General features: G+C 41.4%; 1 protein-coding gene across 5 annotated transcripts in view; it reads right to left on the bottom strand.

The window, feature by feature from the left end:
* Nucleotides 1–23,298, bottom strand: part of PAN3 (poly(A) specific ribonuclease subunit PAN3) — a 116,756-nt gene that overhangs the window by 85,538 nt on the left and 7,920 nt on the right. For all 5 annotated transcript variants that reach the window (XM_065581383.1, XM_042842846.2, XM_008167435.4 and 2 more), the window contains exon 2: nt 14,645–14,766. In XM_065581383.1, coding sequence (XP_065437455.1) covers nt 14,645–14,766 — 122 coding nt within the window. The remainder of the gene's footprint in view (nt 1–14,644; nt 14,767–23,298) is intronic.

Consider the following 23,298-nt stretch of genomic DNA (forward strand, 5'->3'; position numbering starts at 1 on the left):
TCAGACAGCAGCAGGGAAAGCGCTGCTGTGTGTTCACACTGTCCTCCTTGTGACTGTGGAGCATGTCCACATTAGCAGCTCTTGCAACGCCACAGAGAGCAGTGCATTGTGGTAGCTATCCCAGTGTGCAAGTGGCTGCAGCATGCTTTGGAAAGGGTTTGCAATGCCTAATGGGGCAGGCACAGCATCACATGATGCAGGTTTCCCAATCCCATTGTTCCATAGGCATCCTACTAGATTGCCAGCTGCTTTTCACATGAGGGGCTGGGGAGTGTGACAGGGAGCGTGTTGTGTGTATGTGTGTGGGGGGGAGAGACTGTATTTTGGGGGGCAGAGAGTGTGTCAGCATGCTATCTTGTAAGTTCAGACAGCAGCAGGGGGAAAGGGGGAACCCGACATCAGCCCCCACCCTCCCGCCTCTCTCTCTCACACACACACACACACACACACACACACACACCCCTCTGCAGCAGGAGCATTCCACAGTAATGCTTTGCTTTGTGTCCTAGAGCAGGTAAGCATGTGTGCTGTCAGAAACGAGCTTTGAAAGGGGATATCCTCATGCCTGCAGCCAAGTTCAAAACAATGACCAGAGTGACCTCTTGACTTCAAGGGATTATGGGACATTTCTGGAGACCAATCACAGTGCAGTAATGCAACACGTCATCTACACTGACACCTCAGCGTTCCAGCCCAGGCACAGGAAGCTCTATGCTTCGGGTGGAGGTGGATTACCGGGAACGCTCCAGCTGCAGAGTCCAGGCGCTCCAAGTGCCTTGCCAGTGTGGACATCTCAGGAGTTATGGACCCCGGGGCTGATTTAATGCACTCTAACTTCCAAGTGTAGACAAGGCCTGAGATTAATGCATGCAGCAATTCACAAGCATTCAAACACAGTCTAACCTCTGAACACATTCTTATCATTCTAATACCTATTATTAATATTACCTAATACTAATACACAGGTGAACCAGGCTGATTTCAGTTAAGTATTTGCCAGAATTGCAGCATGGAGACCTTGGGATGAGCTGGCATCTGGTCTACCACTGTCACCACCTCTTTCAAGACCTTTGATTAAACAAGCTACTGGTAATGGTTTTGATTCTGTGGGTATATCGTATTGCTGAAGAGCTGAAGTCCAACTCACAATAAAGGGTTATTAGTCAGTGACAGCCAACTGCTTACCATAGACTAACATCCGTAATGAATTGATAAAATGTATTTATCACCACAGTATCAGGCACACTTTGCAGGCTTTGGACTAAGAGTTGACTTATTTCCTAAATACAGAAAACATAACATGACACCTGTCCTTCTACCTCCACCTCAAAAGCAACAACATTACAAGGACACAGATAGAGAAAATCTGACCAGTAATGTAACACTTCAGACATTCTTAACACTTTTCAGCTTCACTCAAAATTGCTTTTAGCAAGCTGAGAAATATCTCCTTTTCCTGTATTAGATGATCCTTCTAATTCTGTCTTAGCTAGTGTATATAATTCTAGTGTCTAAAGTACAATTCCTTCCACCATAAATTACTTTAGGTGTAGCAATGGGATTTATAAGATCCAGTGATACAGAATGCAAAAGCCAAATGCTGTAGAAAGAGCCAGATTTTTGTTTGATAGTCTATGTAATGTAGTACCTGGTACCACGCCTTGGCTTGATCAATCCTTTTCTACCATCTAGTTCAACTGGTTAGTTTCAGCACCTTAGTTCTTGGAATTGGGTATGAACTGAACACAACAGCCATACCAGTCTTCTGATAAGTAACAAAACAATATTGACTTCCTTCTTGAAGTGCACAACAGATGAGCCCCACTGACGACTGAATTTCTGGATCAATTGCCACTCTGGCATCTCATAGAATCATAGAATATCAGGGTTGGAAGGAACCTCAAGAGGTCATCTAGACCAACCCCCTGCTCAAAGCAGGACCCATCCCCAGACAGATTTTTGCCCCAGATCCCTAAATGGCCCCCTCAAGGATTGAACTCACATCCCTGGGTTTAGCAGGCGAATGCTCAAACCTCCTTTAGATTTGTCTCTCCTAATGGAATTGGGCCAGTGGTATGCCTCAGGCTGACTGATTAAGCGTCCACCCGTGTAAGCCATATGAGGTGCACCCTGGCTTTGCTGAAACTCATTAATGGAATGCAAGATATCATCTGTACCCTCTGTGTGAACAAGCAGGCAAAGGAATCATGAAAAAAGCCAGAACAAGTTGGACGACACAGATGTCAAGAATCCCATCATATTAAAGGAAATAAAAATAAAATCTTTGCTGAAACTACTATTTTTCTTGCATCCTGGAACACTAGAGAGCAGAAATTTGGGGGGGAAGCAAATTGGCACTGATCTCCAAACGAGTAAAGAAATGTGATCTTGGCAATGACGATCCCATTTCTTTCAGTCTGGCGATAAGTTCTGCTGGTAGACACAAGGCAAGTCTTCCCCTCACCACTTTTTAAGTAATGTCCAAATTCCAGTTTAACCAGTTATCTTTCCCCATGCCTTCCTACTTATCCAAACATAAGCTCAGTGTAAGAGAGATCCGCAAGCTAGTATCTGAAACAGAATAAGGTCCTTAGAAAGTCCATTTTACACCAATTAATTTGGTCAATCTGTGCCAGAAGATAGCCATTTAGTTATGTGTATCTAGTTGCATTTCCTAGAATTACTGTCTTAAAAGGCCTCAAATATCAAGGTCATAATAAAGTCACATTCAGTCAAATCTACATCCCACAGCACTTGCTGGGGTGGATAAAAGTTTAATAAAAAAAAAACCACAAGTTTTTAGATTTTTTTTAATTTACATTTTAAAATTTTGATTGCCTATCTCAAGAACCATTACTTACTAAGTTTGTCATGGAAATAAATTGATCCTCCTCCCACAAAAGAGGCAGTTCAAGATGTTGATGCATTATGCAATTCATCTTTTTGAAAGTGTCAGAGTAGGATTAACTGTGCAGTGTTGTTGTACCCAAGCTGGTCCCAAGATATCAGAGACACAAGGCGGGTGAGGTAATATCTTTTATTGGACCAACTTCTGTTGGTGAGAGACAAAAGCTTTTGAGCTTACACAGAGCTCTTCTTCAGGTCTGGGAAAGGATCAGAGGCTAAGTCTCTGCTACAAGGGCACTGATGCAGCTGTGCCATTGTAACACTTCTGGTGAATACACTCTAAGATGACAGAAGAGAGCTCTCCCATTGGCTTAACTCCTGCCTCTGCGAGAGGTGATAGCTATGTCGGCAGAAGCTATCCCACTGACAGAGCTCTGTCCACCCTGGCGCTTAGGTCATTATAACGTATGTTGCTTGGGGAGTATGAATTATTCACAACCCTGAACAACGCAGATTATACCAAAGTAATTTGTAGTGTAGACATAGCCAGAGTATCACAGCTAAATACAAGGTGGAACAGATTATTTAACATAAATTGTTAACACATTTCAAGGGACCATTCAAGGTAAAGTGGTCTGTTAACATCCCTCTAGTTATAGGGGGGGAAAACAGAAGGGAGGGGAGCAGCTAGGGTGGCAGTTAGTGGGTTATAAACATAGTGCATGCACCAGAGCCTATTTTATTACATAGTACAGGTCTGTCACATCTTACGCGCATTTAACATGCGTGATTTCAACTTTACGCGGTCGGCAAAAACAAACAAAACCAAAAAAAAAAAAAAAAAAAAAAAAAAACACACAACAGTTTTAATACTATACCTGTAGTGCGGGCAATTTCGCCCGCCATTGAACTCAATGGGATTTTGGCTATACGCGGTTTTCGCTTTACGCACTAACCGCGGAACGGAACCCCCGAGTAAGATGAGACAGACCTGTATTAAGCAGGCAAAATATTTGATTCCAAGTTTCAATATATTCAGTTTGTGACGTTTGGAAGAACTGACCAGGCCTTTGTAATTCACCAGGCCTAACAAATTTGCTTCAACAAGTTATATTCATCCACTGCCTGTTTTCTGTTCACTAGTGTAACAGGGAAGATTAGCTTTCCTACTTTCTTGACTCACAAGTCAATAACTGTTTTATATTCTCTTTCACACAAAACTATATCCCCAAACACTTTTACACAGAGTTATTACTTAACTACAGTCCGGATTAGGCTGCTAAGGTACTGGGTAGTTGCCCAGTGACCCATTTTCTGGGACTGGCTAGAACGTCACTCTGTTCTCAGTCCCAGCAGAAAGGAGAGAGCATAGATGAGTATTCAATGATGGTGGAGTTGAGGAAGAGGCAAACAAAGGCAAAAAGCAGATTTGCAGACAAAAACCCAAGGTGAAACAAGATAGGAGGTAAAACAAGGATGACAATGGAGCAAAATTAATTTATAAAATTTAAATGTTAACCTCTATTACTGAAGGAGTGGCTACTTTTTACAAATCAAATTCACTACTTAATAAAAGTGCATCTAAGTGGCAGGGTAGTAACTTCTATTATTTCAGTCACGGAACAGTGTATCTGAGCAAAAACGTACTTTAGAATGGCTTATCTCCAGCCCTAAAAATGGTTGTGGAAAGAAAGACTGAAGTATCAATGCCCATGAAGTAGCAACATCTTCTCTTCTGTATCAGAGCTTTTGGAAGTGTTTAAATAAGTAAGTGATCTAATAGTCTCTTGTGACCTTAAACTCTGTAAAACTATAAAAGGTAAGAATCACTTGTATTTACTAAAGCATAAAAATGACAAATCAGAATTTCACTGCCTGAAAAAGCTATGCTTTATTGCTCACACCTATCAATGAGCCTAGTCTTTTTACAAGTGATTTAAGTCCATTATTTAGTAGCCTTGGTTTAAACACTCTGGACAACTGATAATCTGAGATCAATGCCCATTCAAGAGATCTGTACTACAGCTATATGCACTATTGCTTGGACTTGGTATTGTGCATGGACATGCACGTGGTCTTTATTAAAGACTAAACTGTTTCTGGATTAAGAGTTGAGCTACTTGGTCACTCCCTTTGGTTCCTTTTATCAGAAAACTCACTTACAGAAAACTTACCCTAACACACACATGCTGAGACTCTACAAACAGGGGCGCACAAGAGAAAATATTGAATAACTGAACAATTCTTGTCAAACTAGATTTAGGCAGCTAGCCTGGGAGAGGTTTGGATTTGCAGCACTGTATACACATACAACAGCTTCAGACTCCTATACATCTCATGATCCTCACCACAAAGCAGCTCATGCAGAAAGACAACTCTGTCGAAACCAAAGTCAAACAAAAAACAAAATCCCTTCCCCAATGCCACATGGCGGTCACTCAGTTCCATATCCCTAATCCATTGCTGGCTATTTCAACACTCAATATTCTGTTGCTATGGTCCTGATGTGTCAAAGAACTAGTTCAAAATCAGTCCCAAAACTGACGTCTGTTCTTTTTGCTTAAGTGATATGAGTAAGTTGCCTCTGTTCAAATCTAAAAGGAAAACCATTATCAGAGCAAGAGCCATCACCACATGCAACATCCAGGGTCTTGTCTACACTGAGCTTTTTCTGAAAAATTCCTTATGTTGATGTTATACTGCTGATGAGAGCAGTAGCATAGACTAGCCAATGGTGTTCTTACCATCTTCCAACTTGCTCTGAGCACTACCTCCAATGGAAGCTACTGGGCTCTCATTTTTGAATGTCAGGACACTCATTTAGATAAGTACAGATTTAAATTTTTTTTAAATCTTCAACGTTAATCTAAGACTTACACACTGAAGAAAGTATTTCAGAATAGTCACTGTGGTTATCTGAATATATAGCAATTAAATTACAAAAGTGGAATGTAAGTATTCAGAAAATCAGAACACTTTTACTGTTTCTTCGCTGTCAAGGAACAGCACAGCTCTGCCCCTACTTACATCTCATCTAAAGGGATGGTAGTATGAAAGGCACAGAGTCAGGTGCTGATGAAAGGGCAAGCAGCCAATCTGTAGAGGGAGAAGAATGAGGAAAAGCTGGCAACAGCAGCCACAGCACACTCTTGCAGCCTCTGGATACTGGTGAGGTCTTTGGACTCCCATTCCTCAGATTTTCATTGTGACATTCTTTCCCCTCTACTAATTTGGCTGTTTATCCCAATTCTCTCCTCCCTCTTCCCTCACAGGATCTTTCTACTAGCTTCACCCTCGCTGCTTTCTTTGGTATTTACCATTCTACCCTCCCTTCCTCTCTATCCTTAATTTATTTTTTAATCTATTTATCTAGATTTAAATTAATAAAATGCCTATCCAAGGCTCTCTGTGCCCTAACATACAATATATACACAAATTAAATCTCAGCAGTATTAAAATCAATTCTGCAAGCACCCAGCCAGTCAACTACCCCTTCATCACAGAAGCATGTCCCTCCTCTACTTTGGCTTCCTTTATCCTTATTAACCAGTTCTCTCCTGCCTTCCTTCTTCATTCCCACAATACATTTTTAAATATTATACACACATTACATTAAAATAACATTAAGATTGCAAAGTCAAGCCCTCAAAAGTTAGGAAGTGACAGAAAAAACAGACATACCTGTTTGGTAACTCTTGTTCTTTGAGATGTGTTGCACGTGTCCATTTCGTTTTAGGTGTGTGTGCACGCCAGTGGACCAAAGCAGGAAAAATTTTTCCCCATACCGTACCCATCCGGGCAGCACATACACCCTCTGCGCAGGCATGCTGCTGGCTTGGAGTACAAAGGAGCAGAGTAGCTCTGATGCCCCTCATTTCCTTCACACCAGAAGCCAGTATTTCCTGGGACTCCAATGTAGAGGGGAAGGAGCGGGAGTCGTGAAATGGACATGTTCGAGATGTTGCACGTTTACCAAACAGTTATGTAACCATTTTTTCTTTGAATTCTTGCACACGTCCATTCCATTTTAGATGGCTCACAAACAGTTCCACATGAGAGAAGAGTGTCGAGTCTACCTAAACAAGGCCTGCAACACCATTCTCCCAAATCTAACGTTATTTCTTGAGGCCTTGGAGAGAGCATAATGAGTGGTGAAGGGCTAAACACATGACCAAGTCGCAGCCCTGCAAATCTCACTGATGGGAACGCGAGCCAAGAAAGCAGCCAATGCTTGTGCTCTTGTAGAATGGGCTAGAACTCACTGAGATAGGGGAACCTTAGCAATATTGTAGCACAAATACAGGAGGAGATGCAGGAAGAAATCCTCTTCAAAGTGACAGGCTGTCCCTTCATCCTGTCAGAAAAGGAGACAAATAATTGAAGAGAGATTCTACACTCTTGTCCTTGTCCCAAGAAAAGGCTTACGCCCTCCAAAGTATGGATTTTCCCCTTTTTGGGAGGAAGGGGGAGCAGAGAAGAGGTTTTGAAAAAAAAAGACTGGTGAGCATATAGTCTGATTTAGATGAAGTTCCAACACCAGTTAAGTGAAAATTTTGCGGTGTGAATACAAACTCACTTTCTCTTTATAAAACACCATATAAAGGATGGTCAGCCACCAAAGCCTGAAGTTTTACTACCCTCCTGGCCAAAGTAACAGCCACCAGGAATGCTAGAGAGACAGGAGAAAATGAGGACGCAGCTATAGTTTCAAGAGGGGACTCCATTAAAACTGAAAAACACAAATTCAGATCCCATCATATTGCTGGGTCCCTAATACTTGGGAAGAGCCTGTCCAAACCTTTCAAGAACCTAACAGTCATAGGATTGGAAAAACAGATCTTCCCTCTACAGGAGGAGAGAACATGGAGAGACCTGAAGGTTCCTCTTTCAGCTAATTGACAGAATCCTTTTTCCTTTAGGTGAAGCAGGTAATCCAGAATAATATGAATAGGAGCCTGTGAAAGAGAGGTATTCTGCTGGGACCAAACAGAGAACCTCTTCTGTTTCTTGAGGTAAGTATATCAGGTGGAGGGTTTTCTGCTATTTAAAAAGATCATTTTGCACTCCAATTTAACAGACCACTTCCTGGGGAGCTATCCACTGAACATCCAAGCAGTCAGATATAGGCTGAAAAGTTTGGGATGCAGCATCTGACCATGGTTCTGTGAAACTATGTCCAAGCCTGAGAGAGAGGTATGGAATTTTGAATAGAAAGGCTCGAGAGGCCCAAAAACCTATGCTAGCCGGGCAAGACTGGTGGTGACATCCTCTCTTAGCCTGCTCAAAACTCTTGATGCCATAGAGATAGGAGAAAAAAAAGTGTAATGAAGTTTTCCCCTTCCAGGATAGTAGAAACATATCTGGCACACATCCCAGGCTGGGACCTGCCCTTGAACAGAACTGGGGATTCGTCCTGTTCCGTCAGGTGGCAAATAGGTTTATTCCTGGCATTCTGCAAATCTGAAAAATGGACTTTGCCATGTTCAGTCTGAGAAACTATTCGTGATCATTGCTGACTGATCTGCTGAGACATTCCACTAGACAGTTCTGAGACCCAGGAAAGTGAGATGCTTTGAGAGTAATCTCATTCCTGATTCAGAAAGACCAAAGGTTTATTGCCTCTTGGCAAACAGGGTTATACCTGGCACATCCAGGCTTGTTTAGATGGACCATTACAGCTGTATTATCCAGGAGCACCTGAGCAGAACCACCTTTGATATGGGGAAGAAACACTTCATCAGCCAGGTGCATAGCTCGAAGCTCTCAAACATTCATGTGAGGGAGAGAACTTGAGTCTGAAAATCATCCAGGACCATGGTCACAGAGGGCAGAGTGGGGCAAAAGAAACACTGTTGCATACATTGGCAGAGTCCATCCACCAGTCCAGCGATGACAAAACAGTTGTGGATATTTGAGTCAGCATGCCCAGCAGATGATAAGGATGGTAGATAGACAAACTCTCCACATGACTGAGGTGAAGTCTGGATACTGATTCTTCTAAGAACAAGCTGCCTGAAACTTTTAGGTCACATGGCAATACCTCTCTGTTGTACAAGTATATGCCTGTAGTCTTTGTATAGGTCCCATATCACCTGAAATTCTAGCTTGAGGTAAATATGTGATTGCTGTGGTTGAGTGGAGAACTGGTCCTATGAATTTGATTCTCAGGAGAGGGAGAACTGATTTGTCCTTGTTGATCAACAGACCAAGTAACTGAAAAAGGGACCGGATCTTCTCAATGGCCACTATTTGCTGTCTGGACAGATCTCAAAACAACCATTCATCCAGATACGGGTACACCTGGACCTCTACCTTCTTGAGATATGCTACAACCACTGCCATGCACTTTGTGCAGACTCAAGGGGAGAACCATAAGCTAATAACATGCGCTATGAGTTTTAAGACGCTCCTGTGGCTCTGGTAAACAGCCACATGGAAGAAGGAATCCTTTAAGCTGAGAGCAGTGACTAGTCTTTTGGGTCTAGGAACAATAGATGGTAGGGTAACCATACAAAACTCTTTATGTATCTATGGAGGTATTGCTGGTGTACAATAAATCCAAGATGGTACCTTGGATGGTACCACATGAGGTGCCAGAGTTGACAACTCTACATCGCCAGAATGTGATATGGGCGAGTTCCTAGTGGGACCTGGCTTAGCTCTAACCTTGGTAGTGGTCTTCTTGTGAAAATCTGTTGGGGACTTAACCCTCTTCATCTTCGAGAGGTTTTTCTGGCTGGAAGAGGTCAAAGTGCTAGACTTCTGCTGCTGTTTAAATGATACTGAGACAGAGAAGAGGGTCATCTCTCTGAACCGCTTCAGCACAGGGATGCCATCAAACCTGGTAGAATGTTCCAAGGTGGAGTACAGTCCAAATTCCTGCATACTGAGCACCTGGGTTCCAAAACTGAGCACAAAGCTGCTTCCACCAGGATATCTCAACACTGAACTTCCCTCAACTTCTCAGTCCTGATCTTAAATGCCCTCTCTGTAGAGGGGTTATGTCTCACATGTTCTTCTCCCAAACACCTTAAACAGAAGGAGTTAGGCTCTCTGATTGACAGATTAGGTACAGCCACAACAGCACTTAACCCACAGGGATTTAGGCATGGCCCCATACAGAAAAGCTCAAAGAACAAGAAGATAAAAATCAAATCATCTTTTGAAATGAGTACCATTAACTAAAGCTAAAACAACTATACTAAAGTAACTATTTACAATAAAAAACCCTCTAGAAAAATTTTCCTAAAGAGAGAATGAAAAAAGAAGGTGAGAAGCTCACACACGCTGACTACTGACCATAGGATATGAGATGGAACTGGAGTGGGGGAAGGGGTGTCAGGGCTGTTCTGACCCTTCATAGCCTTGGCTAGTACAAGTGTGCAGAGGGCACATGCACTGCCTCAATGGATACGGCTATGGGAAAAAGTTCTCTGGCTTCAGTGCACTGGCACGTGCATACCTACGTGGAATGGACGTGTGCAAGAACTCAAAGAATTTAGATTGCCTGTACAATCTTAATGTGCCCCTCTAGGGTGCATGCATTACAATAGGGTCTTTAATTACAGGATCACATACTAGTTTTTCCACAAGATCCCTGCCCCATTCAGTGTACAGAATGGGCCAGCTGTAGGGATGAATCAGGGCTGTGTAGTGAAGGAGACTGCTGTCTGTAGTAACCATTTCAGTTGCTGCAAAAGATTAAAGGCGTGTCATGAATGAGGCAGCAGACTGCAGGAAAAGAAAGAATGGTCTCATGGTAAAGGAGACTGAATGCTGCTATGGAGGATAGGTTTCTATCACTACCTCTACCACAGAGTTCCCATATAATGTAGTTAAGTTATTTAAACCAAACTTCTCAAAGGTGGTCACTAAAGGTGCGTTTCCATTTTCTGACTTGGGACCCTGGTGTCTGGTTTGCAGAAATGCTGAGCACTCAACTGTAACTGAAGTCAGTGGGAAGCATGCTTTGAACATGAAGTGCTATATAATGCGAAGTACTCTGAAAAATCCAATAGTAGGTTTCTCAAATTGGGCACTCAAAATTAGTGGACTCCTTTTGACATTCCTGTCTCAGTTCGCCACTTGTAAAATGGGATCAATACCCACCAGAGTGTTGTGCAAATAAATGTATTCGTACTTCTGAAGCACTCCGATGCTACAGTGATGAGCTCCACAAACAAGCCCATGAGCAAATGATTGTTTTCAGAGCAAGGTTTGAATGGTGTGTGGTAAATAAGGCCTGGGGGCCACACACTGAACATGAATGAGTAAACAAAATATTGAACAGATGCTTACTAAGTGAGCACCATCCATTCTGCACATGGAAGGAGACGGGACCTTGTGACCAGGTAATTAAAAACAGTATCACAATGCATATGCACAAGGGAACTAAATTAAGGCACAGGCAACCTTAATTCTGGTATTTCCTTACCAGTGAGTGCTTGACTTTTGCCCTCTTAATAACATTCTTTTAACAGATTTGTGAGTGTGAGTGAGAAAGTAATTTCCTAGGTACTAAAAAAACCAAACTGAAAAAAAATTCCATCGTGTTTCATCATTCTCACTCTCGCATGGCTCACCGGAAGGGGTGGAACCCTTAGATACACCACACAGATCTCTGCCCCTTGAGCTAACAGAGTGACTGACAGCAGTAGTAGGCAGTCATCTTCTATGTGCACCAGCACTAAAGGATTATGAGACACTGCCAGTGAGCTTCACAGATATTTACTGACAGCAGAAGAATGGTGAGATTTAGTAGTCTTGGGTTCCATTCCAGGTTTAGAGGAAAGCATGCTCTAGTGAGCACAGACTCTTCTGCTCCATCCCCTGCAATCTGTCCTTTTCCCAAGCCTGTCTCTTCCTCAGCCCACTCCTCTCCTCAGGCTTTTCCATCCACCTCCTTGCCCATCAAGTCCTAGTTCCAGTTACCTTATCCAGCCATTCCCAGTTCCCCTGGCTTCCAGTCGCTGGTGCCGTAGTCCATGTTCCCAATCTCACTCCCTAGGCTTCTTGTCCAATCTGAATCATCATCCTGTTGTCCTAGTCTCTTTGCCTAGCCAGTCCCAGTTCTCCTCCCATACTCCAATTCCTCGTCAGATCGGCCTCACCTCACCTTCGTGCCCTGCCCCCAGTTTCCCTATCAGCCTCCAGTCACAGTCTCCATGTCCCATCTACTCAGTCTATCTCCACATGTCCAGCTCTCGTGCCCTCCGTACACAAATCAGGCAGCTTCCTCCTCCATGCTGCTTGGGCCCAGCAGACGGCGGGGATTCAGAGCACAGGAGAGAGTTCTCAGTTCTTGTACGCAACCTGGACCCAACACAGCATGCAGCAGCCCAGAGCAGCAAATACAGGGAAAGCCCCACACTGCACTGAGCCAGAGCATGCCCAATGTGGATGGAATCTTCAGGAAATTTAACTACTAAAATCTAAAAAGTCTATACTGAGCACGTGCAAACTGCGATTTTCAAAGTCTTACAACTTGCTCAAATTTGGGCAGATTTTCACAGGGACAGCAAGAGATACATCCTTGACACAATGGCCACCAGCCTACCAAATTTCAAATCCCTGCTCCAAAGCACAGGGGCAGTAAAGTTGTTAAAAGAAAAGGTTGCAAGAATATATCCGTACCCTTGTTCTTGGAAACGGATGAATTTTTTTCAGCAACCTTTTTAAAAAATAAATCATCCTGAGGCAGACAATCAGCATGGAAAATTGCAGCCCAAATAGTTAAAATTTGGCCAAGTTATAAGCAACTGAAAATGCACTCTTATAATGAGATGTGTCTGGCAACCTTAATAGGTGGGGCTGGTAGCTCCCCCTATAATTCTTGTGCATTTGTATTCATTCCAGAGAAATACTTTACAGACAAAAAACTTCAGTTTATTGATTAAGTGCAACATCTTCCAATGCAAACCCTAAAAATCAAGAAAATATCAACTTATGGGACACTTCTTAACAGTAAGCTTAATGTCCACAGATCATGTTTTCAGCAATGAGACTCCCCATCTTCACAAGGAACTTTCTTCAGACTCCAACAGAGAAGAAAACAAACACATTAATTTTTCACACAGTAACCCACAAAACCTTAATTACAACCTTAGCAACATTACCAAATATTCAGTATTTGCATGGGCACCCAGGTTAAGTGCATGATGTGCTTCTGAAAGAAGTATGAAATTATAATAAAGGTTGTGTATTCTACAAGGAAAATGTTGCTGTTAAATATCAGAGTCCAAAAAATGCAAAACTTTGTGCTTATGTTGCGTAGTTCCATGTTTAACTCAGTGCTATCTAGCTCAAATTTCTTCAGAGTATAGGAAAATGATTTTCTAATTTCCAACCCTGCCAACTCACCTTGAGATACGAGGTCAAGATGGGCAATTTTCATCTCCTGCATGGCTGCCAGTATAAAAAAAAAATTCTACACAGCAAGTTATGCATCCTCCAATCCCATTTAAAATAAGCAATATAGCCTTTTTCATACCCTACATGAAAAAAGTCGGAAAGGGAACACCTAATTCTTTCCCACTCTTTGCTTGTTATTTTCATATGCACCATACCTGACCTCAAAGGAGCCTTATGAGCTGGAGTTTCCTTGATATAAAATAAGAAAAAGCTGCTGTAAGGGCTTTCTCCGTGAGAAAGCACTCGCCACTCCCAGTCACCCAAAATCTAGATTTATTAGCCTTCCAAGCACATAGACAGACCATCCTCCCTCGGGTTTTTAAAGAGAGGATGGATTGGGGGGTTAGAGCGCTTTATTTTATTATGAGATTATTACTGCATTTACTAGCAGTTCCATATATTTATGCTTTGAAGTAAGATGAGCAGCCCTTTCCAACAGACTGTATTGTATGACTGTTCTATTCAGGGCCGGCTCCAGGCACCAGCTGAGCAAGCTAGTGCTTGGGGCGGCAGATTGTTCGAGGCGGCATTCTGCCCAATCCTAGGGCGGCATGGCCGCTTTTTTTTTTGTTCTTGTTCTGTTCTGCTCCGGCTGCCCTGTAGGTGGCGGCGGCGTGGAGAACCAGAGCGCCCTGCAGGGCAGTCCTCTTCCTTCCCTCCCCGCCGACCGGAGCGAAGCCCTCGCGGCAGGAGGCAGTGAAGCGGGAGGGGCCGCATGGCAGCGCCCCTGCTGTAGCCCTGGCCGCCCCTTCTCTCTCTCCCGCCTATTCCAAAAAATTACATAGCAAATGGAGGTCACTTAATTAGTTTATATTCTTTGGGCAATGCCACATAGAGTATGATAGATGTTCACCTGAGAGTTTATATAAGTCACGATATTAGTACATTGTTACTTTAACAGTTCACACCGTTTCAGGGGCTTAAGGACATTAAAATGTATTTCAATTATAAAATATTTTATAGTTTTGAGTAAAAAGGCTGAAAAAAGTTAGTCAGACCAATTCAAATGTGATAGACACAAATAAGGGGGGCCCTAAAAAGAAACCTGAACAGTAAAAGTTAAGATTGCAGTATATTTTGAACACAAGTCACAAGAGGATTTAAGGTACAATAAAGTGAAATCAACAAAAGGAATAGACATTTCATCCTGAAACAAAAGTGCTAATAAAAATAATTACAACATGAAGGAATGAACAAGGTTGTTCTATTTTCACCATTAGATGAAATGGGAAAGCCTAATGTACTCTGACAGGTACAAAAACAGTTGTAGAAAGGCAAGTTAGTTTTCTGTTGCTCCTGCCACTTAACTGTTTTCAGTTCTTGGCACAACAATGTAATGTGGCTGTCAGAGCTAGTGCAAATTGATACAGTTCACGGCCAACATTACCTGCATCATGGGATATTTTGCTTCAGCAGGACTTCCAAATCCATTAACACCAATGAAGCTGGTACTAAAGTAGGAATCTGTGAGACCAGCATCAGCTAAACCACCGCCATCTATTCCAGGAACTAAAAGAAAAAGGAAAAATGTTTCAGATGATTTTAGTTTAGCAAATCTACCTGTTTCTTGCCAATAATATATTTGTCTAGATTTAGACTTGCATTCCTAAGAGAAGCAACAAAGAAAACATATTGGTGCATATAATGAAAGCAGCAGTTAGGATGGAGGATGATAAATAAGGCATGTGTATGCAATATGAAATTATAGCAGAAAGGTAGGCAGGGCAGAGCTCTGCATACCCTTGAAGGCAGGGAGGAGAAGCTCAAACAATGTGGAAAGAGTAAAGAACAAGTGATGGTATCAGAATAGGAAGTAATTCTGGTGATGGTTGGAGCATCAGGAAAGGAAAAAGAATTTTTTAAAAAGAAAGGAAAGTAATGATCTTGCATACGTAGTAAGAAGTTCTCAAAGTGTTCAATAATTTATTTCTCAAACAACTATTTTTCAAACAATGTATTTATTCCTCTTGATGGCAACATTCATAGCAAGTTAACAATTTAAAATGATGTGTGGGGAAGAACTCAAACATCTTACAGCACAGATACTCTACGTTGCCTAAAAGTTCTTCTAGGCTAAGAGCAAGCATGAAAGATTTAATTCCCAAGGCATATTTTCAGAAAGTTAAGTGTCTAGAAACAAGGGCTTATAATAAAAATAATTCAACTGTACCTATATAAATTTGCTACTACGGTGCAACAAGGATTTTTAAGAATAAAAAAATATAGTAATTTCTTGAAGAGCTAAAACACACTGATTAAACAGCAAAGAATCAAGATTTTATGGTTCTATGGAAGTTATGTCTCAGTAAAGAAACCCGCCACAAAGCATAAATGTGTGATGGCAAGGCACAGATCCAACTCAGAGGAAGGACCTGTACCACATCAGTGCAACTTGAATCTTGGTATCAGCTCCAGCCAGTTGGTAGCATGCTAACATGTCTTCCTAGTCCCCATTGTCAAACAGGATCAAATGGATCTCTGTACCAAGCTGAAGGATTGCAGTTGCTGGTATTCACACCCACATGTGAACGTAGGGTTTTGAATGCCAAAGCAGGCTGCATGAGCTGGTTGGTAACTTCTCTGCTTCTAAACTAGAACAGATTGATAGCAGTAACGTTTTTCCAGAAGAAACAAAGAAGGCATTAGAGTAGCAGCAGCACTCAAGTGGCACTAACCAGCATCCAGTTAGCGACTGACAAATTGCACTCGCTCAAACTTCAGCCTATATCCCTATTTGAGCCAGCCAACTTAAGTTAATAGCACCACTGCACTTGAATGTCAGGTTGTGTGTGAACAAGTTAAGGGGAACACTTGAGTTATCACAAGATAACTTTTCAATGAAGATATGCCCTTAATTAAACTCATGCTGACATGACATTAGCATTTAGCTGGCTACTTAAGAGTTTTTCAGGAGAGGTGTATTACACGTTACAGACCCCAACTACTTCTTGTCATCAAAAAGGACATGAAATTTTCTTCAAGTCAGTTTTGAATCTTAAATTTAAGGACTAAGGGAACAGGGAGGTAGAGCCATATCTGTACCTGCAGCACGTTCTAGGTCCTCTTCCACAACTCCAGAAGAACAGCAAGAGGGAGCTCTAATGAGGCCCCCTTTGCTAAAGCCCAGCAGGGGACCAGAACTATTACTCCATCTGCAGTTTGGCCCTGTTCTTACCCCACTCCCCCACAGCTGTGTAGGTGGGAAGTGTGAATTCAGAATAATTAAACAGGACTATACCATTCAGTAGACCTACTGTAATGAGAATACTGAAAACTGCAGAGCTGCCAAATACTGTTTCCACCCCCTGTTAGTCAGGATCCAACTTGGATTAGGAAGGGTCAGCTCAAAAAGAACAGAAATATGCCCCTCTGGCTGACACCTTGAGAGCTAAGGGTTACCAGGCTCAGACACATGCGCTGATCAACGGAGCCCTGGGCGCATGGGAACCCAGTAACGAGCAAGTGTTGCAGGAATGCAGAATCGGTCAACGCTATGCATGGCAGATGCAGCAACTCATGGTGTCGGACACCATCAGATGGTCCAGGGACATCTACACAGAACACATCACCAGACATCTGCAATACCAGGAAGGATGAGCTGGAGTGCAGATGAGAAGCACAGTGGGGAAAAGTAACTGAAATACTCTCCTCATGGATTGTATTTTCCAAAAGGACAACCTACCCTAATTCTCTATTACTGAGGGACAATCTTCACTCACTAATATATGTGCTTTCCACAACCAACTCTCTGTATAACTTTTCATGAGTGATGTATCCGAATACTTGGTTGCTAATATCTAAACTGTATTTTTAAATGTACTCACCTAAATTTGGGTTATTGCTGATTATGCGCTATATGCATCTTATGATTTAAAAACAAACTTTGTATTTGTGGATAATCTATGCACTATACCCAGATGTACAGACATTCACCAGATATTTTTTTCAAGATGGAAATTTGGGGCTCTGTTTAGTGACAATTAGTTGTTTTCATGTTATTTTTCATTCAAAATTGCTTAGGTTCGCATTGAGGTGTCTACTGCCCTGGAATCAGGGGTCTTTTCTGCTTGAATTTCAGTCAGTACTGAAAACTGAGGTACTGCTGCAGCTTTATGCTACACTGTACAAGTTAAATCCATGTCCTTCCTGACTGGTGAAGGCTATTCGCAACTTTCAAAGTTTCAAGAACAGTTGCCATTCCAAGACACACTGTATAAACTCATCGGCATTTCTGCTGTTTCGCATTACATTTCCTTCAGACCCCTCGGATTACATCCAATCCTGGTGATTTACTGCAATGGAATGTCTCAGATTGCACCATAAACTTCCTCAAATATTACAATCTATTTAGGAAGGCCACATGGATTTTGTGTGTGAAAAGGCATGCCTGGCATAATTTTTTACATTGTCCTTTATAATAAAGACTGGTTTTACACACCTGACTTCTCTGCTACATTATAGTTACAAGCAACATCCAAGATTACAAAAAAAACTGGAAAAGGTCAGAGAAAATTTGACAGCATTTTTTGCTTAGACATAGTTAGAGTATGTCTACACAGGGATAAAAGCCCCGTGGCAAGGCCATGGCTGGCCCAGGTCAGCTGACTCAGGCTTGGGCTGCAGGGCTAAAAATTGCCAGGTAGACGTTTGGGCTCAGGCCGCAGCCTGAGCTCTGGGACCCTCCACCTTCACAGGGTCCCAGAACTCAGGCTCCAGTTCCAGTCCAATCGTCTACACAGCAATTTTTCAGCCCAAGAGACACAGCCCTGCAAGCCCAAGTCAGCTGACATGAGCCAGCCACAGATTTTTTAATCCCCGTGTAGCCATACCCTTAGAGTGCAATGATTAACAATTCCTCATTCCCTACAAGACTGGTCACCTACATTGTTCCTCAACACTATAATCACCCATCCTGTTAAACATCTATAAGCCACTAAGGAAAAGAATGAAATGTTGTAGTCCCAGAAGTCAACAATATGCAGATGACCCCCAAACTCTCTCATTCACTTCAATACTGATAGCACTAGCATAATGAAAACATTTTGAAGAGCTGTCCACCTCCGCATCTCTCAGGGAGAGTCTACCTGAAAATGCCATGGCATTCTGTAGTTTAGGAGTTTTCCTGGACTACTTGGTGTTTCTGGATACTCACAAGAGCTGTAGCTACTCCAAAATATTCTCTTATCTGTACCTGGAAGAAGGCCGAGCCTCTTTTGTAGAGTAATGATCTGGCCGGCTGTCCATGACTTCATAACTTCCTTGCTAGGTTACTGGACCTCGCTGTACTACAGAGTAATTACACTGACCTTTAAAAGATCCTAACCAGACCAAAGCACAATAACCCACGTCCCACGCATCACCAGCCATTAAGAGCACACGACCATGGTGCTCCACTCACTACACTGGCTCCCCATAAAGAAACATGCTGATTTCAAGGTCCTCATCCATACAGCCTTCCACTGCACTGTACCAAATTACTTAGTAGAACAATGAAAGGTTTCAGAGTAGCAGCCGTGTTAGTCTGTATCCGCAAAAAGAAGAACAGGAGGACTTGTGGCACCTTAGAGACTAACAAATTTATTAGAGCATAAGAATCACAGAAACCCCCTTGGGAGCTGCCACCCGATGTGCAAAGACTACCCCTGCTCCTGTTTTCCCTGCCAGCTCAGGACTCCAGCACCCTGTCTTGCTGAGCCAGACACTCCTGTTTGGCTCCAGACACAGATCCAGGGTCTGAATCACCTGTCCCAAAGCTGCAGGTTACCTAAAAACAGCTTACAGAAGTGCGCTTGTCTTTAGCACTCAGATGCTCAACTCCCAATGGAGTCTAAACCCAAATAAATCCGTTTTGCCCTGCATAAGCTTTATGCAGGGCAAACTCATAAATTGTTCGCCCTCTATAACACTGATAGAGAGATATGCACAGTTGTTTGCTCCCCCAGGTATTAATACATACTCTGAGTAAATTACTAAATAAAAAGTGATTTTATTAAATACAGACAGTAGGATTTAAGTGGTTCAAAGTAGTAACAGACAGAACAAAGTAAGTCACCAAGCAAAATAAAATAAAATGCGCAGATCTATGCCTAATCAAACTAAATACAGATAATCTCACCCTCAGAGATGTTTCAGTAAGTTTTTTAATCAACTCCGGTTTGAATAAGGACTGGGAATGGCTGAGCCATTACAAACATTGAATCTATCTCCCCTTGTAAGTATTCTCACACTTGTTATCTAACTGTCTGTACTGGGCTAGCTTGATTATCACTTCAAAAGTTTTTTTTTTCTTTCTCTTAATTAATTGGCCTCTCAGAGGTGGTAAGACAACTCCCACCTGTTTATGCTCTCTGTATGTGTGTATATATATCTCCTCAATATATGTTCCATTCTATATGCATCCGAAGAAGTGGGCTGTAGTCCACGAAAGCTTATGCTCTAATAAATTTGTTAGTCTCTAAGGTGCCACAAGTCCTCCTGTTCTTCTTTTAGTAGAACAACTCAACCTTCCTTAACAGCTATGCTCCACAGGAATGATTCAGTGAATAACCTCAAGGGTTAGAGCAGAGGACAAGAGTTTTTCTGGTAATAGCTTGAGGCTATGGAATTCTATTCCAGAGGTGAAGAGTGAACCCTGCCTTCAGAGTAAAACCCAAGATTCATTTCTTTAACATAGCCTTCCCACATCAATAGCAATGACTAAGAAAAGAAAGAGAAAGGGACAAGATGCAGCTCACAGACATACATTAAAAGAAGAGGGGAAATAGTTTCCAGACACCTTTCTAGAAACCAAGAGAAAGAGTCCACTTTGTCGAACCATGTCTACTATAAGATGATTTTTGAGGGAAACAGTTCCTACAGCAATGGGTGCTTGAGAAGCACCTAAATAGATGAGGCAGTTGTCACTTGATCTATTTTCTGGAAGACCACAAATGCTCTGTTAACAGTTTTTTTCTCTTATTTGACTTTGCTTTTGAAAACTAATTATTCAGACAAGCTATAGATTTCTTTTCCCCTCTGAGGAAGGCCACAACTGTTAAAATCACCTTTGTAACTGTGTATCAGGGCCAGCCTAAAGAAGGCTCTTGCACTGGAAGTGGCTGGACTTCAAAGATAAACAGTGTTGAGTAATGGGAAAGTAGGTGTCTGAGATCCATGTGTAACAGGCCTGGGACGCACCTTTGAACAGATTTTAGAGTCGCCACTTTGCATTTTTATTGACACACATTTATTGAACTATATTAGACTCTGTATTCAAATTGCCCATTTTGATCTTTTCTGTATAACTAACATTCATAAGTATACTTTCAAATTGTTCAGCATTTAGTACCATTAAAATAGCATTTCAAGTCCTGTTCTATTTCCCACAAGTATACTTTTTAATTACTTTAGATGAATTGTTTACTATTTTATGGTGGTGGGAAAGTTCTGAAGTTGGATAAAGTTGTCTTATACGAGAAATACCTCAATTTGTCTTATGTTAACATTATTTATGCTTCAGGAAAGTGAGGTTAAACAGTCTCAAGATGATCTTACCCTGAGAGAACTAGTGATTTCCCCACAACAGTGAAAGAATTAGCTAGACTAGTTTGAGGAGCAAAGATGGATGTGGCAAGAAGGAGAATAGCAGACTGGGTTTCTCTTTCATGCAATGTCAGCAGAAATTGAGAATGATGAGCAAACTAAGATTTTAGCATAATAAAGAAAGCAAACATTTAAGGCAAACAACAGATATAAAAATAGGGCTGTCAATTAATCGTGTGAGTTAACTACAATTAACTCAAAAAAATCGTCGTGATTAATCAGTTTTAATCACACTAAACAATAGAATACCAATTAAAATGTATTAAATATTCTGTTTTTTCTACATTCTCATATATACTGTATTGTGTTGTAATTGAAATCAAATATTTGCACTGTAAAAATGATAAAAGAAATAGTATTTTTCAATTCACTTCATACAATCTGTAGTGCAAGCTCTTTATCCTGAAAGTGCAACTTACAAACTTAAGACTTTTTTTGGTGACTTAACTGCACTCAAAAACAAAACACTGTAAAACTTCAGAGCCTACAAGTTCACCCAGTGCTACTTCTTGTTCAGCCAATCGCTAAGACAAACAATTTTGTTTACATGTACAGGAGATAATGCTGCCCTCTTGTTATTTACAATGTCACCAGAAAATGAGAACAGGCATTTGCATGGCACTTTTGTAGTCAGAATTGCAAGGTATTAAGTGCCAGATATAACTTAGAGAATTTTTCACTTGACCAGAGCTCAGAGTGTATGCCCCTTCATGCTTCAGCCACCATTCCAGATGATATGCTTCCATGCTGATGCTCATTAAAAAAATAATGTGTTAATTAAATTTGTGACTGAACTGCTTGGGGGACAATTGTACGTTCCCTGCTCTGTTTTACCCACATTCTACCATGTATTTCATGTTATAGCAGTCTCGGATGATGACCCAGCACATGTTGTTCATTTTAAGAACACTTTCACTGCAGATTTCACAAAATGCAAAGAAGGTACCAATGTGAGATTTCTAAAGATAGCTACAGCACTTGACCCCAAGGTTTAAGAATCTGAAGTGCCGTCCAAAAATCTGAGCTGGATGAGGTGTGGAGCATGCTTTCAGAAGTCTTAAAAAAGCAACACTCTGATGCGGAAACTACAGAACCTGAACCACCAAAAAAGAAAAATCAGCTTCTGCTGGTGGCGTCTGACTCAGATAATGAAAATGAACATGCGTCGGTCCACACTGCTTTGGATTGTTATCAAGCAGAACCGGTCATCAGCATGGAAGCATGTCCCCTGGAATGGTGGTTGAAGCATGAGGAGACATATGAATCTTTAGCACATCCGGCACGTAAATATCTTGCGATGCCAGTTACAACAGAGCCATGCAAACACCTGTTCTCACTTTCAGGTGACATTGTAAACAAGAATCGGGCAGCATTTTCTCCTGCAAATGTGAACACACTTGTTTGAGTGATTGGCTGAACAAGAAGTAGGACTGAGTGGACTTGCAGGCGCTACAATTTTACATTATTTTTGAATACAGTTTTTTTTTAACATAATTCTACATTTGTAAGTTCAGCTTTCATGATAAAGAGATTGCACTACAGTACTTGTATTAAATGAATTGAAAAATACTATTTCTTTACAGTGCAAATACTTGTAATCAAAAATAAATCTAAAGGGAGCACTGTACACTTTGTATTCTGTGTTGTAATTGAAATCAATATATTTGAAAATGTAGAAAACATCCAAAACTATTTAAATAAGTTGTATTCCATTATTGTTTAACAGTGCGATTAAACGTGATTAATTTTTTTTAATTGCTTGACAGCCATAATAAAAAAAAAAAAAACACACACTTCTAAGTGGCTTGGAGGATCCAAAATATATTTTTACTTTTGGCAATGCTGGAAACAAGTGAAAGAAGGCAAGTTTAGAAAGAATCATAGAACACATTTTTCTACTTTTAAAAAGAAAACCATCAGGCAATTTCTTGCTTATGATAGCACAGCAGTTAAGCTTGATAACTGAAATAAAGAATAAAAGTCTCCTCTATGACACTTCTTCCACTGCCACAGCAGGAAACAGACTCTTGATTGCGTGCACGGCAGGAGAACAAAGGACAGCAACAGCTTTTTATTTTAAAAAGAGTAATGCCAATATTTTCGGTCACAAAGGATTTAGTCACAACTTAGGTGTTTGGAAACCTCAGTGATGAGCCTGGTATAAATGCCTAGACATACCAAACTTCAAGAAGAGTCAGTGAGCAACTTTCAACTGGATAAATCACATGCAATGTTGGAAACTGAAGGGCAAGTCTAATATAAACACTAACAGGTAATATGGTCAAATCTCCCTTTCTACTCCAGGATTACTGAAAGAAGTGGAGAGCAACTCTAAGTACACCTGCTTAACAGGAAGCTCTGCTTTTCATGCGCTGCATAACTATGAAACAAGGCTTAAAATGGGGCCTGAAAGGTAAACCTAAAGAGTTGGGTTTGTGCCCTTTTTATGTGGTGTAAATG

This window comes from Chrysemys picta, chromosome 1 (assembly GCF_011386835.1).
Source record: "Chrysemys picta bellii isolate R12L10 chromosome 1, ASM1138683v2, whole genome shotgun sequence".
Taxonomy (NCBI): Eukaryota; Metazoa; Chordata; order Testudines; family Emydidae; genus Chrysemys; species Chrysemys picta.